Source organism: Camarhynchus parvulus, chromosome 1 (genome assembly GCF_901933205.1).
Source record: "Camarhynchus parvulus chromosome 1, STF_HiC, whole genome shotgun sequence".
Taxonomy (NCBI): domain Eukaryota; kingdom Metazoa; phylum Chordata; class Aves; order Passeriformes; family Thraupidae; genus Camarhynchus; species Camarhynchus parvulus.
In genome coordinates this window covers 6,988,059-7,001,582 of record NC_044571.1, presented here as the reverse complement: position 1 = coordinate 7,001,582, position 13,524 = coordinate 6,988,059, and the positions used below count along the sequence as shown (strand labels likewise).

The window sequence follows — 13,524 nt, the reverse complement described above, 5'->3', positions numbered from 1 at the left end:
CTCCTCCTAAGAAATGTCCCCACCACATCCTGTAATTCAGTGCCATCAGCATTAGTGATTGTGGTGGCGTCCGCAAGGGGTGCCAGGACGAGGGAAGAGATGAGAATCTTGACTCCATATTTCAGAAGGCTGATTTATTATTATTTTATGATATATATTAATAGTGTATATTAAAACTACAGTAAAATAATAGAAGAAAGGATTTCATCAGAAGGCTAGCAAAGAAAGAAAAGGAATGATAATAAAATCCTGTGACTGACCCAAGTCCGAACACAGCTGGACCTCTGGTCATCAAGTAGAAACAACTCATATGGACCAATCAAAGATGGACCTGTTGCATGCCACAGCAGCAGATGATTATTGTTTACATTTCATTTCTGAGGCCTCTCAGCTTCTCAGGAGAAAAATCCTGTCAAAAGTATTTTTCATAAAATATATCTGTGACAGTGAGAGCTTCCACATCACTGTGACCCTGGAGGGGCAGAGGGCAGGAGCAGGGAGAAGACCTCACCCACAGCCAAGCAGCCATTTTGCACCAGTGGGATTTCTCCCTGGTGCTCCACAGCTTCCTCATTGCATTGCTGTGCTGGAAACTGCAATTTAGTAGCCTTGGTCTTGTCTGTGCTCTAATGGACACAATCTGATTACTGCTCCAGCCCTGAGAGATTGAACCTGGCACTGGTCACCTTTAGCTCTGTCACTCATCATCAGCCAGCCAAAATGTTTTAATTGAAATAATGGCTTGAGACAATAATGCCTGCAAGGCATTATAGATATGGATTGTAAATAAAACAAAAACCAACACAACAACAGCGACAAAAAAGCAAAACCCAGGGTCTGGGTGAGTTAAGGTCGTACAGGATTGTTTTGTAAGGTTCCTCACATTATGGAAAGGTCGAGGAATTTTGCTCTTGTGAAGAATAATGTGCCTTCAGTGTGAAGGTAACCTTTTACCTTCACTAATTTGGGCCATCTTAACAATAGTAATTTAGATATCTGACTCGATCTTACCAAAGAAAATCCAAAAATTATAGTTCAGAACCTAAAGCCATGGTAGAGCTGGGCCAATGTAAATTGTCACTTCATGTCTAAACAGTACAGTGAAAACTAGCAAAATAACTCTTTTTTGACCCAAGTATTTTGGCCATGGGGAGAGATATTCTGTTTTCCTAAACTGTATCAACATGCTGCAATTAATGTCATTAAATGAGTATCACTCACCTAGAACATTACAGAGCTTAGGAAAACAACAAAATTACAGTTTCAGAAACCCCAAGAAGCAAAAAGAGACATTATCAACCTATCTGCTTAAAATGTACATTTACTTAAAATATTTGTACAAAACACCTAACATTTCTGGCTAAGATACAGCACTCTATGAGCAAATATAATTTATTTCTCTTGGCATTTCATTGTCTAGCCAAGACAATGAGCTTTTCTGCCTGAGTTCTAATTCTGTAATTTTGTCACCGAGGTCAATAAGAGCATCCCCATGAGTTAATGGGACTTCATGGGAGCATAAAATCTAGTCCCAGCTTTCTGTGATCTCTTGTCCATGCAAGAGCTCATGGATGATCCAGCCATGGTACAGAGAGGAGCATATGTTAAGTTTCTAAAACCAGAATTGCAAACTTTCAGCCTATGCCTGTCCCAAGCATTGCAGCTGGTTAAGTTACACCGAGCCTGGGCAGATATGAGTGAGATGACCAAAGCTGTGGGGGTGTTAAGCTCAAGCCCTGACAAGCATGGGATGAAGACAATTTGTGACATTTGGGTGGAAACCCAACACCTTTGGTTCAGTGCAACCCAGGCTTGAGCACTGAAGGCACAGCTGCTCTGCCCAAGGCTTCCCCCATTTCCACTTCACTTTTACATCTGAAGTTCCCCCTGAAACTTCATATTGACAAAACTGGGCACTCCAGATTTTCAAAGGTTGAGTATTTCTAGTATCAATCATTTACTGTGTTCTCTTCATTTAAAGGACTTGTCATGAGCAGCCATGGCCACCTCACACTTTAAAAGCACGTCAGAATTCTTCTTCTAGGCTTCAGCCAGGTAAAAAACCAAACCCAAATACATTCTGCATGTCCTTTGTTATGGCTCCAGGATATACCGAAAAAGTTAGTATTAATAATAATATTAATAATATAATTATCATTTATATTCTGATATTATCACACACCCTCAGTCCCAGGGCCTCCTTTAGCTTAGGTCATCCCTTTCTGCTAGTTTACAATCTGGGCTGCCTCAAAACACAACAGACACAATAGAGGGGGAAAAAAAAGAGAACTGAAAGTAGTACAGCAAACAGATCACAGCACTGGATCAAATAAAGCTGAGCACAGTGAACTGGCTGAGGGTCTATACAGGCAGCTTCCTAAAGGCATCCTTTCAGGCATTACTATTATGAAGAGATCTACAAGCAAATAAAATGCCAGTCAGATTTACTCTGAAGAATAGTTTTGACTTCCATACACAACTATGTGGGAAAAAAAGACTGAGCTGCATCTGGAAAATTTTGTAAAATTATGCAACAGTGGCCTCAGAAGAGAAATGCTTATCTGTTTTGCCAAGTCTTGCTTGTTCTCAAGCAAAGAATTCTTTTTTTTAGTCCTCTGAGAAAAGTAAATGCTTAAAAAACAAAATCAACTGGAAGAAGTGAACTTAAAAAATAAACAGACCATCATTCTCATATCTTGACATTAAAGATTGACATGTAATTTCCCAGATTTCTCAGTATCTAATGACTCACAGGTGGTCACCTAGGCCAGGCTGGGCAACAGCAAAGCCCAGCAGACCCATCATGTCCTCATTCCATGGCTGCTCATTTTGTTTCACATTTTAACTCATCTTCAGCTAATGATTTTCACACAAATAGCACATAATAATTACAGATTTATATGGAGAACCTCTCAGTGTCACTTCCAAACAGCCACGCCCCAGAGACTCTTTGGAAATTCCTACCATCATCACAGCCCAAAAATACAAGCAGGTGTGCACACACACACACAGAGGCTAAATTGTAAAACCTACAAGGATTTGTGAACATTTTATCTATTTGAGCAACCAAAAAATTAAGATGAACCCTGCTGCTAGCCCAAATCATTCCCCAGCTGAGATACAAAAGGCTGAGAATGTCATCTAGAGAAGCCCAAAAGAGAGCTACTAAATAAGATAACTTGTGACTTCCATCCATCCATCCATCCATCCATCCATCCATCCATCCATCCATCCATCCATCCATCCATCCATCCATCCATCCATCCATCCATCCATCCATCCATCCCTAAGTGCAAGCAGGAGGAAGTTTGAGCCAAACAGTTCATAAAAACATCACTGCTATGAAAGAAAAAATGCTGCCACTACAATTGTACCATTCTGATAGAATGTGTAGGGGCAAAAATGGTGAAGGAAACATAAAAGAAAAGATAAATATCTAAAGTGGACAAAAAAATGCATTTACACCCTTTCCTTTCCTCATTTGTGCTCGTTATTTAGCATAAGTCACTGATTAAGCCTCTGGCCAAGCTACCTCATAAAAAATTAATTCATATTGGAACAAAAGAGGTGTCTTGCTCCAACATTTAATACATTCAAACATAGATTTATCACTCAGGCAAAAATGAGCCCAGTTTATACTCAAGCTCTCCTAGTAATCCAGGTAATCATGGTGCTCAGCATGAACCTGCTGTTTGATCAGCTGTTGCTGTGTGTAGTCAACTGAACAGACTCAATTCAATTTTTTATATGTGAATTATACCATCAAGATAAAGAGCAGCTGCCTGGGAGGCAGGAGGCTACAGGGGCATCTTTCCTCCCATCATCCCCACTTCCAGCTGGGGGGAAACTGAAAAGCATGAAAAAGTTGAATAGTACAAAGTAATATCTGTAAGATGAGCAGCTTTAAAATGAATCAAAACTTCAGGGAACTTTGTAAACACCTGAAAAATGAAGTGCCAACAGAAGCCAGGTCACCACCATAACTTAATCTTTGCAAGATGCCCAAGCCTCTAATGAGCCACAGCCAGACTCTTCGGTGGTAAAAATTAATTCATCTGTGATTTATTTTGCCAGATGTGCCAGCTACTAGAAGTAACCCACAAGGTCTCAGACTTCTAGAAAAGACAACCCATTCTTCCAGGGATGGTTTTCACTTTGCTTTCCCCCACCCCATCCCTTGCTCTCCTTTCTGCTACACAATTGCACACAGAGCCCCTACAAAAATCCCAATGCCCATCATTTCCTTGGGCAGTTCCTTGCTCTCCATCCACCGTTGCTGCTGCTCTTGATGCTGTTAAGAACAAAACAAAATGCTGTTAAGAGCCCACAAAAGTCACACAGCTGAGTCCTGTGGGGCTGTGGGTGGCATAGGAACAGAAACCTGCTCTTCCCATAAATAATATTATCACTGTTTCTTGATTAGGTCAGTGCAACTCCTCTCTGGCTTGGCAGGCACTTTTCAGCACCTCTTTCATTACTAACTCATCCAGAGCCCAGGGTCTCCCCAAATGAGACCCTGATGACCATTCTTCTTTCTCTTCCCTTCCACCCCAAATCTAATAATGGTTTGTACAGAAAATACAGTTTTCTGAGTGACTTTATTCTGGTTTTTCTTTAAAGCAAGCTGTTTGAACAGAAAACTGACAGGACGGAGAAGTTGTGCAAAACTCAAGAGCAGGGGTGGGTTATTTAGAAGAATGCTAGTCATTCATGGTTTAAATACCAGTGGCCTGTAGTGCAGCCTCACTGACCACTGAAAACAGCAAAAAAATGTTAAACAAGAATAATGCAGCATTACAAAATTATAAACCTTAGACAGAATCAGTCCACAAGGGAAAAAAAACCAGTGGATGAGATGAATGACCACATTTTGACCATCCTTCAAGGCAGCAATGATAATAATATCTGACGTAAGTTTACAGGGATGAAATAGGTTATCCGCCCAGAAGGAAAATCATGTTAAGTTAAAAAATGGCTATATAAAAATTAAATGATTGAAACTTTAATGAGATGAATGGAATTTCCTCAAGAAACCAAAGCCTAGTTGAAGCCCTGGAGTCCTCACCACAAAAAGACAAGGACCTATTGCAGCAGGTGCAGAGGAGGCCCACGAAGATGATCCAAGGGATGGAACACCTTTCCTATGAGGAAAGGCTGAAAGAACTTGGGCTGTTCAGCCTGGAGAAGAGAGGGCTCTGGGAAGACCATATAACAGCTCCCAGTGCCTAAAGAGATTTACCAGAAAGATGAAGATGAAATTCTTAGTAGGGCCTGTCACAATAAGATAAGGGATAATGACTTTTAGACTAAAAGAGGGTAGATTCAGATTAGATGTAAAGAAAGTAATTTCTTACAATGAGGATGGTGAAAAGCTGGAACAGGTTGGACAGGAGAGGTGGTAGAAACATTCAAGGCCAGGTTGGATAAGGCTCTGAGCAACCTGATCTAGCTGAAGATGTCCCTGCTCATTCCAGGGCAGTTGGAATAGAAGAAGACTTTGGAAGAATGGTCATTGGAAGAATGACCTTTAGAGGTCCCTTCCAGCCCAAACTGTTCTATGACTACAATTCCTCAGGAATGATGACTGATTTTAGAATCATCCCTGATTGGTTTGTAAGGACATCAAGACACATTGCCAGCAAAGGTAATCCAAAGGAAGGTCTTCAATAATATAGGACCCTGCTCAGTAAACCTTTATAAGCATGATAAACTTCAGTGCTGTATCAGTGCACTCTGTGAAATAACTGCTGCAGAACAGAGACAGAACACAAAGGCAAAGAACTCTTTTGGGAAGGGGCAGAGAGACAACATGGCTTTTTATCATGAAATAACATAACTATTTAATTACAGTTGTCAGTTGCATTATGGAGAAGGAGACCGCGGCAGTGGGAAATGTGCCAAAATCCCCCAGATTGTTTACACACAGAATAATAACTTCTGAAGAAGAAAAGCCTTCTGAATTGATTAAATTAAGCATAAGGCCTAATTCATTGACATTAGCTGCTGTGTAAGATATGTAAATAGAGAGCAAACTCTCTGCTGGTTTACAATAATACAAGCAGCACTGGAAGTTTGCCTCTGGGACTGTCAGGGCTGTGTGAGCTCACACTGCTCAGGCTGCCTCCTTAGGCAGTGCAAACATGAATAAACAGCTTTTTGGCACTTCTCTCCAGCTTTGGGTAAGACTAAATACACACACCAGTAAGAGCACCTCCAGTAGTCAACAGCATCCTTGTCAACACACTCCTGAGATCATCTTAGACAGCCTGAACACTCCAGGATGGAGCCAGAGCAGAGGGCTGCTCCTCACAGCCACTGGGACCACAGGCACCAGTGTTTAACCCAGAGCTGTGTCACTGTGGTGTCTGACATGGTGCTGCTTGCTGGAGACTGACACTGATCACTCCTCACAGCAGGGGAAGCACAATGAAGTGCATTTCTCTAAAATAACTTCTGAACTTGATGGTGCCAAGGAGTAAAATGAGCAAATCGTGATTCATAAGTATGCAGAATGTGATCTTTTGGCAACCTCTTGATGCTACAAGAAAATGAAAGAAAGAGAAGTAGGCAAGGTTAAAGCAGAGAGGATGGACACAGAGGATGCAGGTGCACATCTCTGGTCCAAAGATGACCAAAAACATAATCTTAAACTATGTCTTCATGGAAGGAAGAACACAAAATTGAAATACTCACTCTTTCCATGTCACTGTCTCTGATAATGGAAACTAAGATTCCCAAGACAACCAGCTGGAAATGTCTATGTGAAAAAACAGTGCTGAACATCACACACTTGATCTGAGCCAACTCCCTAGTCCAGACAAACACCACTCACCACCTCCAGTGTGATCAGGTTCTAGACAAGTGCTAGACCAATCTCTGACACATCTCACCAACTAAAAGTACCCCTTCAGGAGATTGTCTAAGCAAACAATGCACAGAACTTGCTTACAAAGAGCTCTCAGTCTCTCCTGAAAATCTTGTTAGTCCAAAAATAGGCGAAAAAAAATCAATTCAGCAGCACAGATAAGAAAATCCTGTGGACTCTCCAGTCTGTAACTTTAACACCCACTGCTGCACATAAACTTTGGTTCCCTACCAGTTATTTCCCTTAATAGCTTAACATATTTCCTATCATAGACATAACAGCAATTCCTTTCCCAAAGTTTTGCCATCCTAACTTACCTTTTTTCCCCTTCCATGGTAGTTCTCACATTTTGCTGAAGAGACTGAATTAACTTTCCCTAACAAAACCCTTTCATAATGGTTAAATAAGCTAATGAAAAACCTTTCCTTAATGAAGCATCACCCTGAGCCTTGTGAGATGAGATGGCTCCTGCAGGTAGGCTGGAAAGCTTCTTATCAAATCAATTCTCAGACCAATTAGGAGGTCTCAGACAGTGAATTACAAGAGCTGTCCCTGCTGCCTAGGCTACCAAACCATTTCACAACATTATGCAGCTGCTTTCTCTTCTGTTTACTGTGCATTGCCAAGTTTTTTTTGTGAAATGTCTGGAAGTCAAATGCAGATTCCCTCTACCTGGCTCATACTGCTTTAGCCATGAGAGTGGATGAGTACAAAAGGAATAAATTCCTGCTGTCAGATAGAAACAGGTGACTGAAAATGTGAACCAAGAGCTTCATCATGCCAACTGACAGGAAAATGTCCTGTATTCCCTTTGCCAGAGTGCATCCCAGAGGGAGTGACATTCTCTGGAGAGGGTCAGAGTCCTCCCACTGACCAATCCAATCTGGTTGCTAAAGAACAGCTATTTCATCCATGCCCTCAGTTTGGTTTTTTGGGTTTTTTTCTTCTCCAAATGGACATCTAGCATAGGACTCCCAGACTAGTAATGTTCTCCAAAAACATTGTCTTCTTTGGTAAACCATCTTTTCAGAGGAGGAGTATTGAGACATTGTAATTTACTACCAGAGGGCAAAAAGAAAGAAGTATCTACTGAATATTACCTATTTCATCCATAGCTTTCTTACAACTTGTCCCAGATTTGTTTTAAAAAACAATTTTGCCCTCTGCATCAGTCTGTTTTTAAACAGATAGAATACCATCAGATAATAGCCCTCAAAACACCTGGTCTGTTTTGGGATGTTTTGGTTTCATTTTTATTTTCAAAGTAACTTGGCAGTGGTTCACAGGTGCAGTGAGAGCTACTGTAACTAAACAGCACATTAAATTGTCACACAAATTAAAAGTGAGGCTTAAGAAGAGTAGAGAGCACAGTGGCATCAATAAAATGCAAGAATAGGTATGGAAATATTTTTAAAACCCAACATAACAATAGAATTACTTTATCTTACAGTATGTTTTGGTTCTAAGCTTACAGGAACATGGCAGGTTGCTTGTGAACAGTAAAACACCAAGCATACTTCAAATAACACTATAATTAACAAAAGAATTCGCCTTTAAGGAAAAAAAATTCAATTAGCCTCACTTTGATTGTAAAATCTGTGCACTGGAGATTTAAGAGAAGCATTTCCTTAAGTAGGACTTGCATAAGATTGGGATAAAATCTGATAATTTACTTGAAAACAAAACAAGGAAAGCTGTTCCCAAGGCAAAAGCAGGAACAAGAAGACACTTTTGAAAACAAAAGGAGAAAGTCTTTAAACAAAATCTCTGAGCAGATTTCAAGATTTTATTTGAAGTCACTGGTGTCTCAATTAAGAAGATAAACAAGTTTGACGATGTAACTTTATAGTTTTCTCATAGTTGTTTTGACCCTCATGCTAGAGGAGCCCTTCAAAGTAAAAGAGAGGACTCCAAGCAAAGAGAAGAACCTGTCACAATGCACATTCCAGCTCTAGGAGGGTCTGTTATGCTTCTGATCTAAATATTCTTTAGTACCAGGCATACTGCATGCAATGTGTGGCTAAGGATTTTCATATATGCTTTTTGACTGAGAAATTTTCTTTTAAAATATTTCTTAATCTGCACCAGTGTCAAAAAAATTTCAAAAGCTTTTGCTGAAGTCTTGCCCATAAAACAGAATCTACCCTTAGTAAATCCTCCTGTTCCTCCAAGGTCTTCATTATCATCAATATTATCAAGAGATTACCTGACATCTTCAGAAAAGCCACAGACCATTACTTTGACTGGAAAGAAATGAAGACTAATTTTGAGTAGGTTTTCATTACATAAAATTTAAATTGTTCCTTAGTTTTATTCTTCCCTTTTATCAAACCTGCAATAAAGGACACTAAAAATTATTCAGCAAAGGAAGTGGCATCTTCAGGTAAAAGAACAGAGACTGCCAGGGTTGTGAAGGCCTCTGCACTGTTATTTCATGATCAGGATTTCAGTCTTTACATTTTAAACCCTACTAATTACATCTGGATAAAAAGACAGGCAGAGCTGCTGCCAAAGAGGGTCTGAGCCTGCAAACGGGCAGCTTGCTTTACCTGCAGAAATAAACAGAGAGGAGATGGCCACGGGGCAGCTCTGACACTTGTTTGTGTGCATCCTCCTGCTGGCACAGCAAGTCTTTGTTTGCTCTGCAATTCCCTGCTTTGCTGGGGCTGGAGCAGGTGGCTCGAGCATGCCTCAAGGTGACAAGAGCCTTCTGCTGTTTTCACAGGCAGCACCCACAGAGCCTTGGTCAGAAGAGCCTCAGGCAGCTCAAATCCAGAGACTTTCCGAAGGAACACACAGGAATTGTGGAGCAGCAACAACCCCAGTCTCCAAGGGGTGCCCCATTCTAAAAAATCAAACACTTCAGTCTCTGGTGGACAGGAGAAGAGATCTCTGCAGCAGCTGTGCATGTTAGCAGGGGTTTTAAATCAGTGTAAGGAGATCTAAAACCACAGTTCTGTCACCTGGCTGCAAGTTCGATGATGTACAGACAGTGGGAATCAGAGTGAGCAGGAGCTGTACAACAACAGCTAAAGGAAAGGGAATGGAAGAGGGGTACATTGTCAACACAATTTTTGTGCCTGTATAGTTTTCCAGTCTTTGTGGGAAGACAGGAGAAAAGTTGCTACAGCACAAAACAGGAGCATTTTGGTGGGTATTTAGTGTAAAGGGAAGTAAATACAAAACTGTTCCCCCTGCCACTTGCTGCTGTCTACAGGTGGCAAAGAGTGAAGCACACGATTGACCAGAGCTCAGCACTGCTCCTCTGTCCTGATGCTCTTCCAGAAAAACCTGAGAGGGCCGTGCAGGCTTGCCATGAAAATATTCCCATGGCAACCACAGATAACAAGGGTAGTTTAAAAGCTGTTACACTGACTCTTTCACTCCAACTCATTCAACAGAGGGAATGCAGCACGACTGCTGTACAAAACCATGCCACTGGAAATGTTTTTGTTTACGAGGCATGAACAGACATTTACCACAGGCTAATTACTTAATTGTGTTTCACTGTGACACACGGTGTAAGTTAAAAATTAGCCACAGCACTGTGTTCAGAATCCACTGTGCTTTATAGAAAAACACTGGTTAATTTTTGCTGTTTGTAAGAACATACTTGAAACATTCAAACATTATTCAGCAGTTTGTTATCAGAGAATCATCCTTAGGAAATAATGCCTCTGATTTTTTCTCTGCATTTTGTATATAATTCAAATTGCATGCTACACACCTTGACATGATGGTTAAACAGACACCTAGAATTATATATAAGGAAATAGTGGAAATTAAAAGCCATATGAAAAGCAGATGGACAAAGTCACATTTTGTAACAGATCTCAAGTAATTGTTTGTGGTTTGGCAGGAGATACCGCTGGATCTGTGCATGTGTGCACACTCCTCGTGCTCTGAGGAGATCACCAATTGGACAGGAGCTATCACTCCATACCTCCCTATGCTAAGGGGCCAAAATCCAACTGTTGATATGCCAAAGGCACAGGGGAAAAAAAATCTACTGCCCGTGTACAATTTATTTGGCACATGCATCTCAGAACAAACTGCTCAGGGGAGTGATTCACTGTGGGCAGGCACAGAGGTTTTCTAGCCCAGACTGGGTTAAAAACAGCTGATTGTCACTCGAGTGCAAGAAGGCTCCAGGGCCCCAGGGCTGTCTGTCCATTCTGCCAGGCTGCTCATGCTCTCAAACCCATACCTGTGCTGAAAGGGGAGCTAGAAACTTCCTACCCACCCAGCTGATTTCAGGCATTTTTCCTTTATGCCTCTACCTGTGATGAACAAAAGGCAGCCAAGGATTCAAATAAATCACATGTGACTGAGGGCCTCTACCTAACACCCCTGGACTGGGTGCAGAGGATGCTGAGTGCTTCCAGCCTGGCTTGTCCAAAAGATCCAGGGGTACTGGAAAAAATTGCACAGGTTCAGGAGATGCCAGGACTGGACAGTGGAAGAACCAGAAAAATAAAATGTAAATCTATATAATAAAATTGAATTTCAAAAAATTATTACAATGAACAATAGTAGTAAAAATGAATGGTAATAGATATAAACAATAATAAAAATTGATATCAACTATAAAAAATTTATCACTTATATCAATTATAGTTTATATAATTGATATAAACTATATATATACACAAACTATAATAAAAATTTATAATAAATTATTTTATTATAAAATACAATATAATAAATAATAAATAGTATATTATATATTATAAATGTAATAAATAAATAATAGTGGAAATAAATAATGATAGAAAAATTAATAACTTAATAAATAATAATAAATATTAATAGTAATAATTAATCAAATAAAATAATAATAATAGTAATAATAATAATTATAGATAGATAAAAATTAATAACAATAAAACCAAAGATTAAGTAAAATATAAAATAAAAATAAGATTAAAATAATTAAAATAACACTACAATTGACATTATTAATAGTTTATAATAATAAAATGCTGCCTGCACCATACGGCACCGAACGATGGGGTTGTGCTCAGCCGCTTGTACCGAGCCGGCGGGGATGCGCTCGGGCCGGGCGGGGGTCGCGCATCCCCCGCCGCGCTGCCCCATCCCATCCCCTCCCCGCCATCCCCACCGCCCCCGCACCCACCTGAGATGCCGCCCCCGACCACGACCACGTCGCATCTCTCGGCCATGGCGCTCCGGGGCTCGCTGCTCCGGCGGCGGCTCCGGCCGGGCTGTGCCGGTCCCGCCCCGCGCTGGCGCCGCCCCCGCTGCGGGACCCGGCCCGGGCGGTGCGGGCGGTGCGGGGCTGCTGAACGGGGATGCTGCTGCTGCTGCTGCTGCTGCTGGTGCCGGGCACTGACCCACAGCCAGGGACAGCCCTGCTGGAGAGGCTCTCCTGTCTCCCTGAATTCCCAGGCAATTCGGCCCTGGTGGAGCAGCGCGGCTCCCAAGGCGCAGCAGTGCGGGCTCTCTGCTTGGTTCTGTTGGAATTCACTTCTGCAGCCACCCTGGAGTGGCTGTGGCTGCCGAGGTAGGGGCTCTGAGATGTGTCGGAGCCCCTGCAGACCGGCCTCAGAACAAAGAGCTGAGTGTGACCCCCAAGAGGCTCACACTCCCATAGGGCTCGTCCAGAAGCGACAGTGTCATCAAACCCGCCGGGATGCTTTAGGCTGGTCCCCTGCATGCCCAGCAGGGCCTTAGGCTGGTCCCCTGCACACCCAGCAGGGCCTTAGGCTGGTCTCCTGCACACCCAGCAGGGCCTCCCACTGCTCAGGTTTCTGTTTTATTGCGAGGGTGGCACCTGGAGAAGTGGGTTTGGGGATGCTCAAAGCATGGAAATAAGTTTGGTCTGGTGTATCTGTAGGGATCCCATCCAGCAGTCATTTCAGTCATACCTGACCTCCCACACCTGTTGCCCTGTTTTTTCAAGTTTTTTTAAGCCTTCTGATTACATTATTGTATCTTCTTGAATCTTGATCATTTACATTCTTATAACAAACTTTCTCACGCGCTTTATGTAAATAACTTACTGTTTTGCATTCTTTTGTGGAGGAGAAACATTTGATAGACTGTTGGTTTGTCCAGTGTCATTGGAGAAGTAGCACTGTCATCCTCCAATCCACTGTCACTTTTGGAAATCTATACATGTTAGAGTCAGAAATTAACCTTCCCTCTTTTTTACCTTGGAGAGTTGTGTGTCCTCATCATTTTATTTTGTGTCCTATAGCGACACACAACCAGCAGAATCAAGGCAGAAGGTTCCCACATCCAGGACATCCTCTGAGCCAGACACTTGTTCAGTTCCTGTCATTCTCCATGTCCTAGAGCTGTACATTGCAAAAAGAAGCCCATGAGAGAGAGTCTGGAGAGGGCTCCCTGTCCCTCTTCCATAACACCTCAAGTGAGAGTTTATGGGGCTCAGAGACAGGGGCATCTGTGATGGAATTCACAAATATTGACTACAATGGGCACAGTCCTGCATTTTTAGGCAAAATGGGAGGGAAGAAAATTAAAGGGACAGGAAATAAAATAAAGATAGAAATACATATTCTTACTCTGGTTGAAAGAATCTGTCTGATTAAATCAAACTGCAAGACCTCTTTATCCTGAGAGAGACACAATTATCAAATTATCAGCAATAATGGTTGCAGAGACATTTCAAATCC

The 13,524-nt window shown here is 41.7% G+C and overlaps 1 protein-coding gene across 1 annotated transcript in view; it reads right to left on the bottom strand.

Annotated features, from left to right (window-relative positions):
* LOC115901431 (amine oxidase [flavin-containing] B-like) overlaps positions 1 to 12,104 on the bottom strand; it is a 54,212-nt gene extending 42,108 nt beyond the window's left edge. The window contains exon 1 of the mRNA XM_030944094.1: positions 12,003 to 12,104. Within this exon, the coding sequence (XP_030799954.1) occupies positions 12,003 to 12,048 (46 nt within the window). The 5' untranslated portion in view covers positions 12,049 to 12,104. The remainder of the gene's footprint in view (positions 1 to 12,002) is intronic.
* Positions 12,105 to 13,524: the final 1,420 nt, after the last annotated feature.